The sequence below is a fragment of the Sceloporus occidentalis genome, unplaced genomic scaffold (genome assembly GCF_023333645.1).
Source record: "Sceloporus occidentalis isolate IW3139 unplaced genomic scaffold, rSceOcc1.0.p SCAF_573, whole genome shotgun sequence".
In the NCBI taxonomy this organism is placed as follows: Eukaryota; Metazoa; Chordata; class Lepidosauria; order Squamata; family Phrynosomatidae; genus Sceloporus; species Sceloporus occidentalis.
The window spans coordinates 36,542-51,554 of NW_028317553.1; the positions used below are offsets into that span (position 1 = coordinate 36,542).

The 15,013-nt window shown below is 52.4% G+C and overlaps 2 protein-coding genes and 1 non-coding gene across 3 annotated transcripts; all 3 read right to left on the minus strand.

Annotated features, from left to right (window-relative positions):
- Positions 1-899: 899 nt before the first annotated feature.
- Positions 900-4,718, minus strand: LOC149271078 (eukaryotic initiation factor 4A-I-like). The gene is made up of 11 exons (XM_089507659.1): positions 4,696-4,718; positions 3,856-3,904; positions 3,522-3,654; positions 3,301-3,440; positions 2,941-3,109; positions 2,753-2,862; positions 2,329-2,472; positions 1,949-2,086; positions 1,616-1,705; positions 1,458-1,537; positions 900-1,044 (listed from the first exon to the last, which is right to left on the minus strand). The coding sequence occupies exons 1-11, from the start codon at positions 4,716-4,718 to the stop codon at positions 900-902; spliced, it is 1,221 nt and encodes a 406-aa protein (XP_089363785.1).
- Positions 2,584-2,721, minus strand: LOC149271079 (small nucleolar RNA SNORD10). The gene has a single exon (XR_016279782.1). It is a non-coding gene; the product is annotated as a small nucleolar RNA SNORD10 (small nucleolar RNA).
- A 1,859-nt stretch (positions 4,719-6,577) lies between the features above and the next one.
- Positions 6,578-11,352, minus strand: LOC149271080 (sentrin-specific protease 3-like). The gene is made up of 10 exons (XM_089507661.1): positions 10,944-11,352; positions 10,603-10,806; positions 9,910-10,021; positions 9,555-9,702; positions 7,975-8,022; positions 7,799-7,876; positions 7,525-7,662; positions 6,955-7,038; positions 6,824-6,874; positions 6,578-6,688 (listed from the first exon to the last, which is right to left on the minus strand). Exons 1-10 carry the CDS (start codon positions 11,350-11,352, stop codon positions 6,578-6,580), a joined length of 1,383 nt encoding a protein of 460 aa, XP_089363787.1.
- Positions 11,353-15,013: the final 3,661 nt, after the last annotated feature.

Genomic DNA, 15,013 nt, shown 5'->3' on the forward strand with positions numbered 1-15,013 from the left:
GTTGGCATTACCCTAGGAGCGCCCATGCAGGGGCTCCGCTGCAGCCCATTTCCCAGTTACTGTCTGATTCCCCAACTAAATCCACGTTCGCATTTAACAGAAACGCGCCTCGTGTGTAACATAACCGAATTACCCCTCTAGCATTGTAACAAATACACTGTGTCAGATTAACATTGTAATGACTGGTTTGAGTATAACCCCCACCCGCCAAGTCAACTGATTTTGCCCCATCGGACCCTTTAAAGAGCCAGTAACGCACCATACCAGTAAAACCCAACAGAACACGCCACTTAGTTAATCGTCCACATTTCCCACCAAAACCAGCATACCCATAGGGAGGGGGAGGGCAGCATAAAGGGGTCAAGGGGGGGGTAATACATTTTAAGACAAGAGACAGGCTATGTTGCAAAATGACTTTTATTTAATAAATACTATACAGAAATGCAAATAAAATGGTGTTTTAACAACTTTAGCTATTTTTTTTTCTTTTACCAGGGGGGGATTTTTTTGTAAAAAAGTTCAAATTGAGCTGCCTGATTGTTGGGGGGGGGGGAAAGATAGCATTTGGTCCACTGATTTGGTGGGAAAAGGCGGGGAGCGGGCATTAGTGTTCACTTCAGAGAAGGAAAGACAAGAACCAGTTTATTTCTTTACGGCCACAATAACCTCAAAATAACATTTATTTGAAACAAAAAAAAAAAATATATAAATCATTTAACGTTCATACAGGGGTTAATGGGTGCAGCCCGAGCATTAGCGGGCGTTAAACCATGCTGGGTACTCCGATTCCGCGGCGCCCCCCTGGGATACTGGGAGTCGGCAGAAAAGGTTTTTTTTATTTTATGCTTTTGCTATTTTTTAGATTTCTTTTTTTTTCACCCTGCCCACGGCCGGGGGGGTTAGATGAGGTCAGCCACGTTCATTGGCATCTCCTCGATTGTGGTGTTGTAGAAAGTCTCAATGTCTTTAAGAGTGCGCTTGTCCTCTTCGGTCACCATGTTAATGGCGACTCCTTTCCTACCGAAACGGCCGCCTCGGCCAATCCTGGAAGTGAAAAAGGGCTGCAGATCAGACAGCAACTCAGAGGACTCTCAGCCATCCCATGTGCTACCAGGAGCTGCAGATACGCCACGGCTCCTGAAACCTGCATTTCAGTCCCCATAGAGCACTTGTTTCTCTCGTCATTGGCATCTGCACAATTATTCCTCCCCAATAAATGCTAACCCACCCCACCAGTTCTCATTAAAACCAATTCCCAAAAGCATCGAGCAAACGGAAGCCGGGCAGCCGACATTGTGTGGACCGTGTTTAAGTTGCAGGAAGCAATGAGTGTTTCCCGCGGTGGAGCACAGACTCACTTTCTCTGCCAAGGGCTTTCGTCCCGCAGCCAGCACAGGAGGCTGGGCAGAGAGGGTTCCCTTGGCCCACAAGGCCTGAGCGGCCCCCCGGACACTTACCTGTGGATGTAGTTTTCTCTGTTGGTTGGCAAGTCGTAGTTGATAACCAGGGAGACCTGCTGCACATCAATGCCTCTGGCCTGCGGAGAGAGGAGTCATTAGAAGCCATGTTGGAAGCTGGCAATACCCACAGCCAGGCGCACCGCGGCGGCACCTACCAGCAGATCGGTGGTGATCAAAACACGGCTGGATCCGGACCGGAACTCACGCATGATCACGTCTCTTTCCTTCTGGTCCATGTCGCCATGCTGATGGAAGAGAGGCGGTCAGACAGCTCACACGCGTGTGCTCTGCTGTCCCCACAGCATGAACCAGCCGGCAGTCACAGCGAGGCTGCGCTGGGATGAATATGGGGTAATTTATTCTGCCCCCGCCAGATATAAGAATCTACATCATGTCAGACGAGTCCTTGCCCAGTGACGGGGGGGGTGTTTGGGAAAGTCCTCCAGCAGACCCTGCCTGGAGGGCCATCACCGTCTAACTCCACTCACCAAGGCCGACACAGTGAAGTCCCGGGCGTGCATCTTCTCCGTCAGCCAGTCCACCTTCCTGCGAGTGTTGATGAAGATGACGGCCTGCGTGATAGTGAGGGTCTCGTACAGGTCACAGAGCGTGTCCAGCTTCCACTCCTGGACGAAAACAGACCCCGTTAGAACGTGACAACTGGCGTGTCCGGCGTGCTGCCCCCTGATGTGGCAGATCTGTCCCCACAGCATGAACCAGTCGACAGTCACAGAGTCGCTGCGCTGGGATGAATATGGGGTGAGTTATTCTGCCCCCGCCAGATATAAGAATCTGCACCACGACAGGCGAGTCCTTGCCCAGTGACAGGGGCAGCTGAGAATGGAGTAACACTGAAGTGCGCACTCACCTCTCTCTCCACGTTGACATAGAACTGCCTAATACCCTCCAGGGTCAGCTCTTCCTTCTTGACCAGGATACGGATCGGGTCGCGCATGAACTTCTTCGTCACTTCAAGCACATCGGCAGGCATGGTGGCTGAGAGCAGGACAACCTGGAGGAGAGGACTCGTGTGAGCGACCGTATGTAACCAGAGTGTGAAATCCCCGTGAAGTGCTTTACACGCCAATCGGAGACCACAGAGACGCAATGCATTAAGAGGTCAGTTTTCAGATAGGTTGGGAAGATCATTTCCCAGGATCCTCTGCACCACACTGACGCAAACCGCAAGACGCAGCCTGCGCAGGAACGATGCGGAGTGTCCTGGGCTTCAGATGACACGCATGGGATATCATCATAAAACAGACCCGGGGGGCCACGGTGGGCCGACTCACCTGGGCGTTGCTGCTCAGTTTCTGGAAAATATCGTAGATTTGGTCCTTGAAACCCCTGCTCAGCATCTCGTCGGCCTCGTCCAGGACAAACATTTTTATGTACTTGGGAGCTGCGGGGAGAGGGAAGCGTTTAGCGCTTGTACCGGGTCAGAGGGGTCACATGACAGCGAGCCACGGGAGACACTCACAGAGATAGCGCCGGTTTAACATGTCAAACACTCTGCCGGGGGTCCCCACGATGATGTGCGGCGCTTCCGACTGCAGCTTCTGTACCTCGGCCCGAACGTTGGTGCCACCGATGCACGCGTGGCAGGAGGCACCCATGTAGTCGCCCAGAGCCATGACTACTTTCTGGATCTGAAAGACAAGCGAGATGTCAGCAAAGAGCCCAACACACGAGACGGGGCAGATGAGGGCGGAAGTAGGGGCAGCGGGGTACACAGCCACAGGGCATTTGGCTTACTGAACATACATGTTACCGACCTACGGGCGACGGATTGCAGCCGGGGCCAAATTAGATGCATGCTGGCACTAGAAGCAGGACTCACCTGCTGGGCCAACTCACGAGTCGGAGCCAGGACCAGGGCCTGGGTCGCCTTCATATCCAGTTCCACTTGTTGGAGGATTGAAATGGCGAACGTGGCGGTTTTCCCAGTTCCAGACTGGGCCTGAGCAATCACATCGTAACCTGAGAGACAGAGTGGGGTCAGAAACCATCCTGGCGATGGGGCAAGAGGGCATTACGGTGGCCCCAGGGGCCCCTACTCACCCTTGATACAAGGTAGGATAGCGCGTTGCTGGATCGCAGACGGTTTCTCGAAACCATAGGCGTAGATTCCTCTGAGAAGAGACTCGGAGAGGTTCATGTCATCGAAACTGTCCACCACTTCGTTCCAGTTACTCTGCGGGGAGAAGCGGGTCAGCCGGGGTCACACTAAAGCCCCCCCCCCCCGAGGCAGGATTCCTGGGTAATAACTGCCCCGGCCTACTAAACTCTTACATTCCTTACACATAAATCACACTCCCCCTGTAATTACCGACTACTCCCAACATGCACAGCCCGTAACCGGTTATACCAGCCGCTGACGCAGAACATACGTTACCTCAATGATACCGTCGGGCTCCATGCCTTCAGGTCCATTGTCTCTGGGTCTGAAGGAGAAAAAAAAAAAAAGGAAATAAAGTTAGTAACCCAGGTTACATAAACCCCACTCGGCGGGAACCCGGCCCAAATGAACAGCCACTAAATGCTCCGGGGAAACCGGGGCCTGGACAACCCCCCCGCCGGATACCGAGGTCACAGACTACACCGAGCATCAAGGCCGCCACACCGCCGCGGCTGGGCCCCGGAATCTTTATATAAAGCGGGATCATGTTAACCCTTCGAGTATTAGGCGGCCGATGAGTTAATCGGGGCCCCTCCCTATGAGGCCGGCGGCCTAGAGGCCACGTGCAGGACCGGAAGCCGCCGCCATCTTAGCTTCTGCCACAGTGCCCGGCGCAGCCGCCATCTTGTCCTCTCCTATTACCCGGCCACGTGCTCCGGGCGGAGGCCGCCATCACCGGGGGAGATGCGTAATCGCGCAGCGGGACAAAACCAGTCACTTACCACCTCGCCCGGGGTCCGCACGCCACCGGCATACGAGGAAGGAGAAGGGATGAGGAAGAGCAGAGAGAATCTGACGAAAACAGCACTCAAACGGGGACCGCGCCGGGGTTACAGATACAGCAGAGTCTAGAGGCGGTCTGTGTGAGAATACGGGGGACGGGGAGAGTGAACGCCCGTTAATCAGGGCCACACGGAGAAAGTGCGGGCCAGTGAGAAGCGCTGGAGCCGCTCAGTCACGCAACCCCGCGAATATGTTCACCCCGATCAGCCACGCAATATCAGGTTGAGGAGCTGGGGTGAGGGGGATCGATCAGGCCTCAGGAGCAGCACTCACCGGTTGTCGTAGCTCGCAGACATTCTTCGGAGCGGAAGCTTTCTCGAAGCCGGCGAACGTCTCTTATATACCGTGTGGGATGCCCCGCCTGGTCAGGCTGTCATTGGCCAGCGCAATAATGGCCGCGGTGACGTTATACCAGCAGGCGGGGACGGGTGAAAGCTTCCAAAAGCTGATTGGAGAAGCAAGACGTCTGTCACACGATAAGGCGCGTCTGCCACTCATTTTACCTGCGACCGGCACGGAGCCCTATTGGCAGTTGGGAACCTTAGGCCTCGCCCCCATTCCGGACTGTCTACCCTCCCCTGTGGCGAGGGCCCCATTGTCAGTCAGCGCCTGTCGCGTATAGCGCTCGCCATTGGCTGAGCTTAACTACGCGAGCAAAGCCTGTCCCGCCATATCAAGCGGCTATTTATTGGCTGTAAAGTGTGTCATTCATTTCTTCGCTGCGTGTGATTGGCTCACCGCGGAGCCCCTTCCTCGTGAAATTCCGGAAATACCTTTTATTTCGCAGCAAAAAACAAAGAAGCGGGGCCCGGTGCTGGAGGTCGGGGGGCAACAAGAGGACACCCCTCCCCCGTTACCGGCAGATATCCCTTCACCCCAAACACTACTAATGGTGAACCAACATAAAACAGCTGGCCCTCCACAGTCCCGAGGAACCCCCATCCTCCGATGTCTATATCTGCATTTCCATATCTATCTATATCTTAAGGGGTAGTAGAAGTATTATTATTAAACACTCATCTACAGCCACCAGAAAAGACAGACGGCTTGTTTTTCCCTCAGAAATCTCATGGTGCTGCCACAACCACAAGGGATTCTGGGTAGGCGCATAGAACTAAGGTCAACAATTATCACCTTTTGCCTCCATATCCACTTTATACAGGGCGTAGATCTATCTAAATACAGTACTGGCAGGGTTTGCCCCAACGTCAGGGTGAAGGGGTAGATTCTCAGTGGGACAGACCGGAGCTGACTCCTTCCTAATCTGCACGGTCATTTTATATATATGTTGATATCACTGCTTGAATGCAGGTGAGTTTATTAAGAGTTACATTAAATATTGACAAGTCAAGGTGTCCACCTGTGTCAGAGCCATTTGGGTAACACATATGGTGAACCTGTATTATGGGCTATTAAAGAGTTAATACTTAAGAGTCTCTGGGGCAACTGGCATAGAAGTTTCCCAGGGACCCCTCTACATACCCCCGGCGCATGTGCTCGGTACACAGCTTGCCAAACAGGAGCAATTGGGGAATTTATCCCCCCCCCCCCCCCCAGGGGTGTTCCAACCCCCATCCCACCTCCAGCACTGGATCCGTTTCCCTCGGCTTTTGCCGTGCCGGGGTGAACCCGCGTGGTTTCTGACCCCGCACCGCCCCTTGGTCCTCCTCAGCCTGTTACAATTTCTTCACCGAATGCATTGTTTTTTGGGTTTTTTTTACTATAGAAGTTTTATTAATTTTTACTTTTCTCTTTTTTATTTTTATTGACAAAAAAAACCTACAAATTTTCCCGAAAAACATTTAAATAAGAAAAATAAAAGTAAAAAACAAAAAAAAAAAACCCCAACAAAACGAGAAAAGGCAAAGAGGAGACGCTTCACGGAGAGGACCCTGCAGCGGGGCCCCTCGGGACAGGACAGGGGTATTTGCACGAGTACCGGGGCAAAGGAGGGAAAATTCTGTCAGCTCCACTCAGTTCATTGTAAAAGGGGACAGAATCCATGGGGGGGGGGGTGCCCCACGCAGTTCCAACAGAGAGTAATCAGACCCGACCTTCCCCCTAAGCTGGACAAATGGGACGCTCCGCGGCGGCGATTGGGGGAACCGTTCTGCAGGGCTGCACCACGTCCTTCCCGCCGGGGGCCGGCGCTCCCTCACACCGTCAGCTTGCAGTGACACAGCTCCTTGTACATCTGCCGGCGGAGTTTGGGCATATCCTGCTGGCCAAAGGAGAACTGGAGGCCGAGGGCCAGGAACTTACAGTACTGCAAAGGGGGCAACACAAAAAGAGAGGGTGTTAATGCCCCGCCTTACCTGCCCCCGTACAGAGTGCCGAGTACACCCACCACTGCCTTACCTGCCCCCGTACAGAGTGCCGAGTACACCCGCCACTGCCTTACCTGCAATACAAACGCGCCGCAGTCGCTGTCGTTATTCTGTCTGGCGACATTCTGCAGAGAGAAAGCAGCGAGAGGTGAGACGGGACGCGGGGGGTATATGCAGCGGGGGGGGGCAGACCCGGAGATCTCACCATCTTGAAGAATCCCTTCCAGCCGCCGACAAAGTCCGGCCGGTCCTTCTTTATCGCTTCAGCCTGGAGATATTTGGCTATGTGCTGGGAGAAGGGGAGACGTAGCGTTAACCTGCGGGCACCTGAACACCCCCGCCATCTATCTGCTGCTCCCTGTGCCAGTCCCTCCACAAAGACACCCGACCCACAGAGGCCTCAACAGCCCCGCGCCCGCTTTATCTTATACCAGTCACTAACCGCCCCCCTCTCTCTGCCAGGAACTTGTAGGACCCTCCACGTGTTCTTACCGCCTCCCACAACCCACCCATCATCCCCCCACCACTTCTCTCTCTCCACCCGTTATCCCCCCCCGTGCTCCTCCTATTCTCCGGAACCTCCTGCCCCTCTCTGTCAGACTCTGCCCCGTTCATTCTAACGTTAAACGCTCACTAAAACCCCCAATCTACCCTCCTAATACCCTCAGCCAACATCCCCTCGCTACAATCACATCATCCTCAGCCAAACAGCCCCCACTCTACCTCCTAATAGATTGTAAGCTCCTGTGAGCAGGTCGCCCTGTCCCAGTCTCACCTTGGGGCAGCGCCGGTTGAGGGTGCGCTGGGAATCGAAGTAAGTAATGGTCCTCTTGGAGACGTTCACACACACCAGCGACCAGTGGACCTCCAGGTGGATGGGGATCAGCAGCAGCTGCTTGTTAAATATGTCCACCTGGGCAACGAGGGGGGCAACAGGTTTACAGGGAGCGGGCAGGGGCCGCGCGCGCAGACAAGCCTGGGACGGGATGGGCAGGGGCCACGGGCAGCTCTCTGCGTGACGGACACGGACTATTCACAAAGGAACCTACGTTTTTGGTCCATCTCTTCACTCCTTCGTATCCTTTTGTCCTCAGTTTGTCGTAGAAGAAGCTATTGAAGAAATGGACCTGAGGGGGAGAGTTTATATCAGATTCGTGGCAAAGCCGGGCAGAAAGGACACCATTTGGGCAGCGGGGTGCGGACTAGAAGGAGCACACGCACTCACCTTCTCCGGCACAGCATCCATGACCAAATCCCCATACATGTTCATTACCTGCAAGAGACAGGACAAGCCTTACTGACCCCACACACAGCTCTGTCACTGCCCCTCCATCCTGCCCCGCAGCCCTCTCTGCTATTCCTATACTAACCCCGCACACACAGCTCTGTCACTGCCCCTCCATCCTGCCCCGCAGCCCTCTCTGCTATTCCTATACTAACCCCCCACACACAGCTCTGTCACTGCCCCTCCATCCTGCCCCGCAGCCCTCTCTGCTATTCCTATACTAACCCCCCACACACAGCTCTGTCACTGCCCCGCAGCCCTCTCTGCTATTCCTATACTAACCCCCCCCGCACACAGCTCTGTCACTGCCCCTCCATCCTGCCCCGCAGCCCTCTCTGCTATTCTTATACTAACCCCGCACACAGCTCTGTCACTGCCCCTCCATCCTGCCCCGCAGCCCTCTCTGCTATTCCTATACTAACCCCGCACACAGCTCTGTCACTGCCCCTCCATCCTGCCCCGCAGCCCTCTCTGCTATTCCTATACTAACCCCGCACACACAGCTCTGTCACTGCCCCTCCATCCTGCCCCGCAGCCCTCTCTGCTATTCCTATACTAACCCCCCCACACACAGCTCTGTCACTGCCCCTCCATCCTGCCCCGCAGCCCTCTCTGCTATTCCTGTACTAACCCCGCGCACACACACAGCTCTGTCACTGCCCCTCCATCCTGCCCCGCAGCCCTCTCTGCTATTCCTATACTACCCCCCCCCACACAGCTCTGTCACTGCCCCTCCATCCTGCCCCGCAGCCCTCTCTGCTATTCCTATACTAACCCCCCACACACACAGCTCTGTCACTGCCCCTCCATCCTGCCCCGCACCCCTCTGCTATTCCTATACTAACCCCCACACACACAGCTCTGTCACTGCCCCTCCATCCTGCCCCGCAGCCCTCTCTGCTATTCCTATACTAACCCCACACACAGCTCTGTCACTGCCCCTCCATCCTGCCCCGCAGCCCTCTCTGCTATTCCTATACTAACCCCGCACACACAGCTCTGTCACTGCCCCTCCATCCTGCCCCGCAGCCCTCTCTGCTATTCCTATACTAACCCCCCCACACACAGCTCTGTCACTGCCCCTCCACCCTGCCCCGCAGCCCTCTCTGCTATTCCTATACTAACCCCCCCCACACACACAGCTCTGTCACTGCCCCTCCATCCTGCCCTGCAGCCCTCTCTGCTATTCCTATACTAACCCCCCCACACACAGCTCTGTCACTGCCCCTCCATCCTGCCCCGCAGCCCTCTCTGCTATTCCTATACTAACCCCCCACACACAGCTCTGTCACTGCCCCTCCATCCTGCCCCGCAGCCCTCTCTGCTATTCCTATACTAACCCCCCACACACACAGCTCTGTCACTGCCCCTCCATCCTGCCCCGCAGCCCTCTCTGCTATTCCTATACTAACCCCCCACACACAGCTCTGTCACTGCCCCTCCATCCTGCCCCGCAGCCCTCTCTGCTTTTCCTGAACTGTGTATTTCCATCCTTCTGGGAATAAGACTTGTTTCAGTACCTGGTCATTGAGCCAGTTCTGTCCATACAGGGTCCCCAAATCATCCATGCTAAGCACATGCCTTTTGTATGTTACACGGAAGCCGCGCAGCATAGCATTGCCCGGCAGACGCTGGTAAGACTGGATCAGATGCTGCACCATGGCCTTCCTGGGGAGTGCATGCAGAGTAATCGCACCGTGACACATCCCCACGGAACTATCATTATCAGCGTACCATTAACACATTATCTCCCACCCGCCAGTATAACCCCTTCCGTTCCATCGCAGCCTCTGACCCTCTAGCGTTACATTCCGGCCTCCTGATTGGTCAGAGCGATTCCCGGCAAAGAGTCATTTATCAGGATTTTGGGCTCACCTGGCAGGGGTGGAAAATAGCTGCTTAAAAACATCTTCCAGCTTCTCTAACACTTCTTCTGTTGCTATAGGTATGAGGCTCCCGTAGGTATGGAGGGACTGGTCCAGAAAGCCTGTGGGATAAAACTAGTGCTCTAAAAGGGAGATAATAAACACGAGGGGAGGCCCTGCCGCCGCTAGGTACTAGAGGAAGCGACAGGTGAGGGGAGGCCCTGCCGCCGCTAGGTACTAGAGGAAGCGACAGGTGAGGGGAGGCCCTGCCGCCGCTAGGTACTAGAGGAAGCGACAGGTGAGGGGAGGCCCTGCCGCCGCTAGGTACTAGAGGAAGCGACAGGTGAGGGGAGGCCCTGCCGCCGCTAGGTACTAGAGGAAGCGACAGGTGAGGGGAGGCCCTGCCGCCGCTAGGTACTAGAGGAAGCGACAGGGGCCCTGCCACCGCTAGGTACTAGAGGAAGCGACAGGTGAGGGGAGGCCCTGCCGCCGCTAGGTACTAGAGGAAGCGACAGGGACAAGGGCCCTGCCACCGCTAGGTACTAGAGGAAGCGACAGGTGAGGGGAGGCCCTGCCGCCGCTAGGTACTAGAGGAAGCGACAGAGGGTATAGGTGCCTTACAGATGGAGCAGCTATTTGTGGCCCCAGGCTATGATAGGTGGGAGAGGGCCGGGTTCTCTCACTCCTCACAGGCGACACTCACTTTGCACGCAGGCGACATGCTCCTCTGTCAGTGCCGCAGGGGGCGGGGGCTCCTTTTCAGGAGGAGGAGTCAGCTCTTCGTCAGGGTGGACCCCATTGGGGCCGTTGTTGTCTTGGGTGCCAACGCTGCAGACATTGGTGATGAGTATGGAATCGGGTTCTAAGGGGAGTGGGGAGAATCCATTGGGTAGTCCACGGGGGGGACCTGAAGGCACAGAATAAAGAAGGCATAAGAAATCATGCAGGGGGGTGAAGTTGAATGGTACAAGCCAAAGCCAAGCAGTAATGAGTAAAGCCAGACATGTGCAGAGGGCCACAGGAGCCCCGGAAGATCCTGCTCACCTGACTCTTCTTCTGTAACGTGATTGGCCACAGAAGCGTTTTCGTCGGCCCCTTCCCTGTGCTGTGTCTTTAGCGCTTCCGTCCCCATAGAACCTCCCCCCTCGCGCCTCCTGAGCGCAAAGCGCCTCCTCCGGCCCCCCAGGCCTCCCCACAGCTTCCAGTGGAAGGGCCGCGTGACGGAGCGCTTGAACAGGCGCAGGTAGAGGGCGCGGAGGGTGCGTAGTCTCTGGCGCCTTCCTCTGCGCTGCCTGGGAGGGGGCGTGCATGACCTTAAACTCATCTCCTCTTCCTCCTCTTCCTCCGCTGCCCCCCAGCCTTCATTCCTCCGGGCCAGGAAGAGCTTGTCATGTCTGCCAGGAGGCAGGAGGGAGAGCGGAGGCAGGTGGCGCTGGACTGGAGTGTGCCTCATGGTGGGGATCTGAGGACGGGAAGAACATACAACACGCAGGTTTAGTACCGGACAGGCGAACACATCCTGCAGCCGGGCCGGCATCCATTGCCTGCCCTCCCCACCCTCGCCAAGGCTGCCTCGACCAATCACCAACAATCAGCCAGGAGGGGAAACAATGAGGGGGGGGGGGATAATCCCCCACAAGCTAAGGTGGCTGCTCCCATGGCATACACATTATACGATAATATAACATGGAGGCTTCGGGAGAAGCGGCAGCTCCACTTTAAAGCTGCGTCTCTGTCACGTGACAATTAAAAGAGTTCCCTGATGAAAGAGTTATCCCTGAGAAGGTAACTACAATAATATTAATAACGTATTTAGGTACCACTTCTGCTGGGAAGCTGTTCCACTTATCTACTCATAATGAAATCCACCCCAGAGGCTACGTAGGCAGGTGAAACCTACAGCCTCCCGAAAGGAGCGACTTGTGTCAATCTCCCCGGACCCCCCACGTTACAGACCGGGGCCAATCACACGGGGGCAACATGTAGAGAATTAACAACATGTAGTAGGATGTAAGCTGCCGGGGTCAGGGCCCTGCTCCCCCTAATCTGTCAACCTTAAACTATTCCCTAATATTTTCCACCATTTATGTGGCGCTACGGACTATGTGGGCGCCACATAAATGCAACGGAAATAGTAATTCCAAACGCCAGCCACCCCGACTGCATTCACTGAGCTTCTGTGCAGCTCTGCGGTATATGACAGACCCATAACCAGTATATAATATACCCCTCTTCCCAGGAGTGCGCACGCACACACACACACACTCACTCACCTATAACACAGGAACATTCACTCACCTACCTATTATATATACACCCCCAATATATTATACACACTCACCCTATATAATATAAACACACTCACCTATAACACAAACATTCACTCACCTACCTATTATATATACACCCCCAATATATTATACACACTCACCTATAACACAAACATTCACTCACCTACCTATTATATATACACCCCCAATATATTATACACACTCACCTATAACACAGAAACAGTCACTCACCTACCTATTATATATACACCCCCAATATATTACACACACTCACCTATAACACAGAAACATTCACTCACCTATTATATATACACCCCCAATATATTATACACACTCACCTATAACACAGAAACATTCACTCACCTACCTATTATATATACACCCCCAATATATTATACACACTCACCCTATATAATATAAACACACTCACCTATAACACAGAAACACTCACCTACCTATTATATATACACCCCCAATATATTATACACACTCACCTATAACACAGAAACATTCACTCACCTACCTATTATATATACACCCCCAATATATTATACACACTCACCTATAACACAGAAACATTCACTCACCTACCTATTATATATACACCCCCAATATATTATACACACTCACCCTATATAATATAAACACACTCACCTATAACACAGAAACACTCACCTACCTATTATATATACACCCCCAATATATTATACACACTCACCTATAACACAGAAACATTCACTCACCTACCTATTATATATACACCCCCAATATATTATACACACTCACCTATAACACAGAAACATTCACTCACCTACCTATTATATATACACCCCCAATATATTATACACACTCACCCTATATAATATAAACACACTCACCAATAACACAAACATTCACTCACCTACCTATTATATATACACCCCCAATATATTATACACACCCACCCTATATAATAAACACACTCACCTATAACACAGAAACATTCACTCACCTACCTATTATATATACACCCCCAATATATTATACACACTCACCCTATATAATATAAACACACTCACCTATAACACAAACAGTCACTCACCTACCTATTATATAAAAACCCCCAATATATTATACACACTCACCTATAACACAGAAACATTCACTCACCTACCTATTATATATACACCCCCAATATATTATACACACTCACCCTATATAATATAAACACACTCACCTATAACACAAACATTCACTCACCTACCTATTATATATACACCCCCAATATATTATACACACTCACCCTATAATATAAACACACTCACCTATAACACAGAAACATTCACTCACCTACCTATTATATAAACACCCCCAATATATTATACACACTCACCTATAACACAGAAACATTCACTCACCTACCTATTATATATACACCCCCTATATAAACACACCTACCTATATAATACATACTATATATACACACACAGCTATAACAGAAACATTCACTCACTATATACACACCCCTATATAATACACAATATACACACATACACCTATATAATATACACACATACACCTATATAATATACACACACCTACGTATATAACACATACTATACACACTCATCTACATATATATAATACACCCCTCTCCATAACTATACACGCCCGTCACCACGCTCTCATCACCCCTTTTGCCCGACACATGTCTGCAGGTATAATATCTCCTGCCCCCACCCCCTTCGACTTTGTATCCCTCCCCAGTCACTATACACCGAGCCGCACATGTCCGCAGTGGATCCGCTCCCGTGTCCTCTCATCCCCTCCCCGGTCCCCGGGTCGCGCTCTTTTCTCTCAGGCTTCGTCGGTCGATGCTGTCGCGCTGTGATGACGTCAGAGTCGGCGCGCTGACGGGGTCGAGGCAAAGCTCAGCAGGGAAAGGGACCGGATCGCTATGGTAACACCTCCTCCGTCCCGGAAACGCCGCCATCTTACGACTCCAGCAGGCTGGATCTTGCTTACGATGGGCGCCATCTTGGATCACCTGGAAGTTTGCGTCACCTTCTTGGTACACCCAAACTGCCCCCCCCCTGCCTGTTCACAGAGCACCTCGGCCATCTTGGTACACCCAGCCCTGGGGCCACACGCACCTTATGGATACCTGGATCCGGCGATCAAGCTCAGTTTCCGCTGTCATCACCGTGAAGATGTAAGGGCGGGTCACATCTTGGTAGATCGCCATCTTTTTTCACCCGCCGTTCCCGGTCGCCATCTTGCTTCACCCCCTCACCGCTCTCTGCTCACGTGTTCATTCATTCTGCCCTTTGTGTGGAACCCGGCGGGGGTTATAAATATTATTTATATATCGCCGACATACTCCGCAGCGCTGTACAATGTGCTATTATTATTTATATATCGCCGTCATACTCCGCAGCTCTGTACAATGTGTGTTATTATTATTTATATATCGCCGTCATACTCCGCAGCGCTGTACAATGTGTGTTATTATTATTTATATATCGCCGTCATACTCCGCAGCGCTGTACAATGTGTGTTATTATTATTATTTATATATCGCCATCATACTCCGCAGCGCTGTACAATGTGTGTTATTATTATTATTTATATATCGCCGTCATACTCCGCAGCGCTGTACAATGTGTTATTATTATTTATATATCGCCGTCATACTCCGCAGCTCTGTACAATGTGTGTTATTATTATTATTTATATATCACCGTCATACTCCGCAGCGCTGTACAATGTGTTATTATTATTTATATATCGCCGTCATACTCCGCAGCGCTGTACAATGTGTGTTATTATTATTATTTATATATC

Bases quoted from the DNA above. Each gene is read 5' to 3' on its own strand.
- LOC149271078 (XM_089507659.1), bottom strand. From the start codon at position 4,718: ATGTCTGCGAGCTACGACAACCG. The intron at 2,863-2,940 runs GTGAGTGTCTCC...CTCTCCCCGCAG, and splicing joins GTTAAACCGGCGCTATCTCT to CTCCCAAGTACATAAAAATG. The intron at 2,087-2,328 runs GTGAGTGCGCAC...GTTTTCGTCCAG, and splicing joins ATGTCAACGTGGAGAGAGAG to GAGTGGAAGCTGGACACGCT.
- LOC149271080 (XM_089507661.1), bottom strand. From the start codon at position 11,352: ATGAGGCACACTCCAGTCCAGCGCCACCTGCCTCCGCTCTCCCTCCTG. The intron at 7,039-7,524 runs GTGAGACTGGGA...CCCTTCTCCCAG, and splicing joins TCAACCGGCGCTGCCCCAAG to CACATAGCCAAATATCTCCA. The intron at 6,689-6,823 runs GTAAGGCAGTGG...CCCCCTTTGCAG, and splicing joins GCGGCGCGTTTGTATTGCAG to TACTGTAAGTTCCTGGCCCT.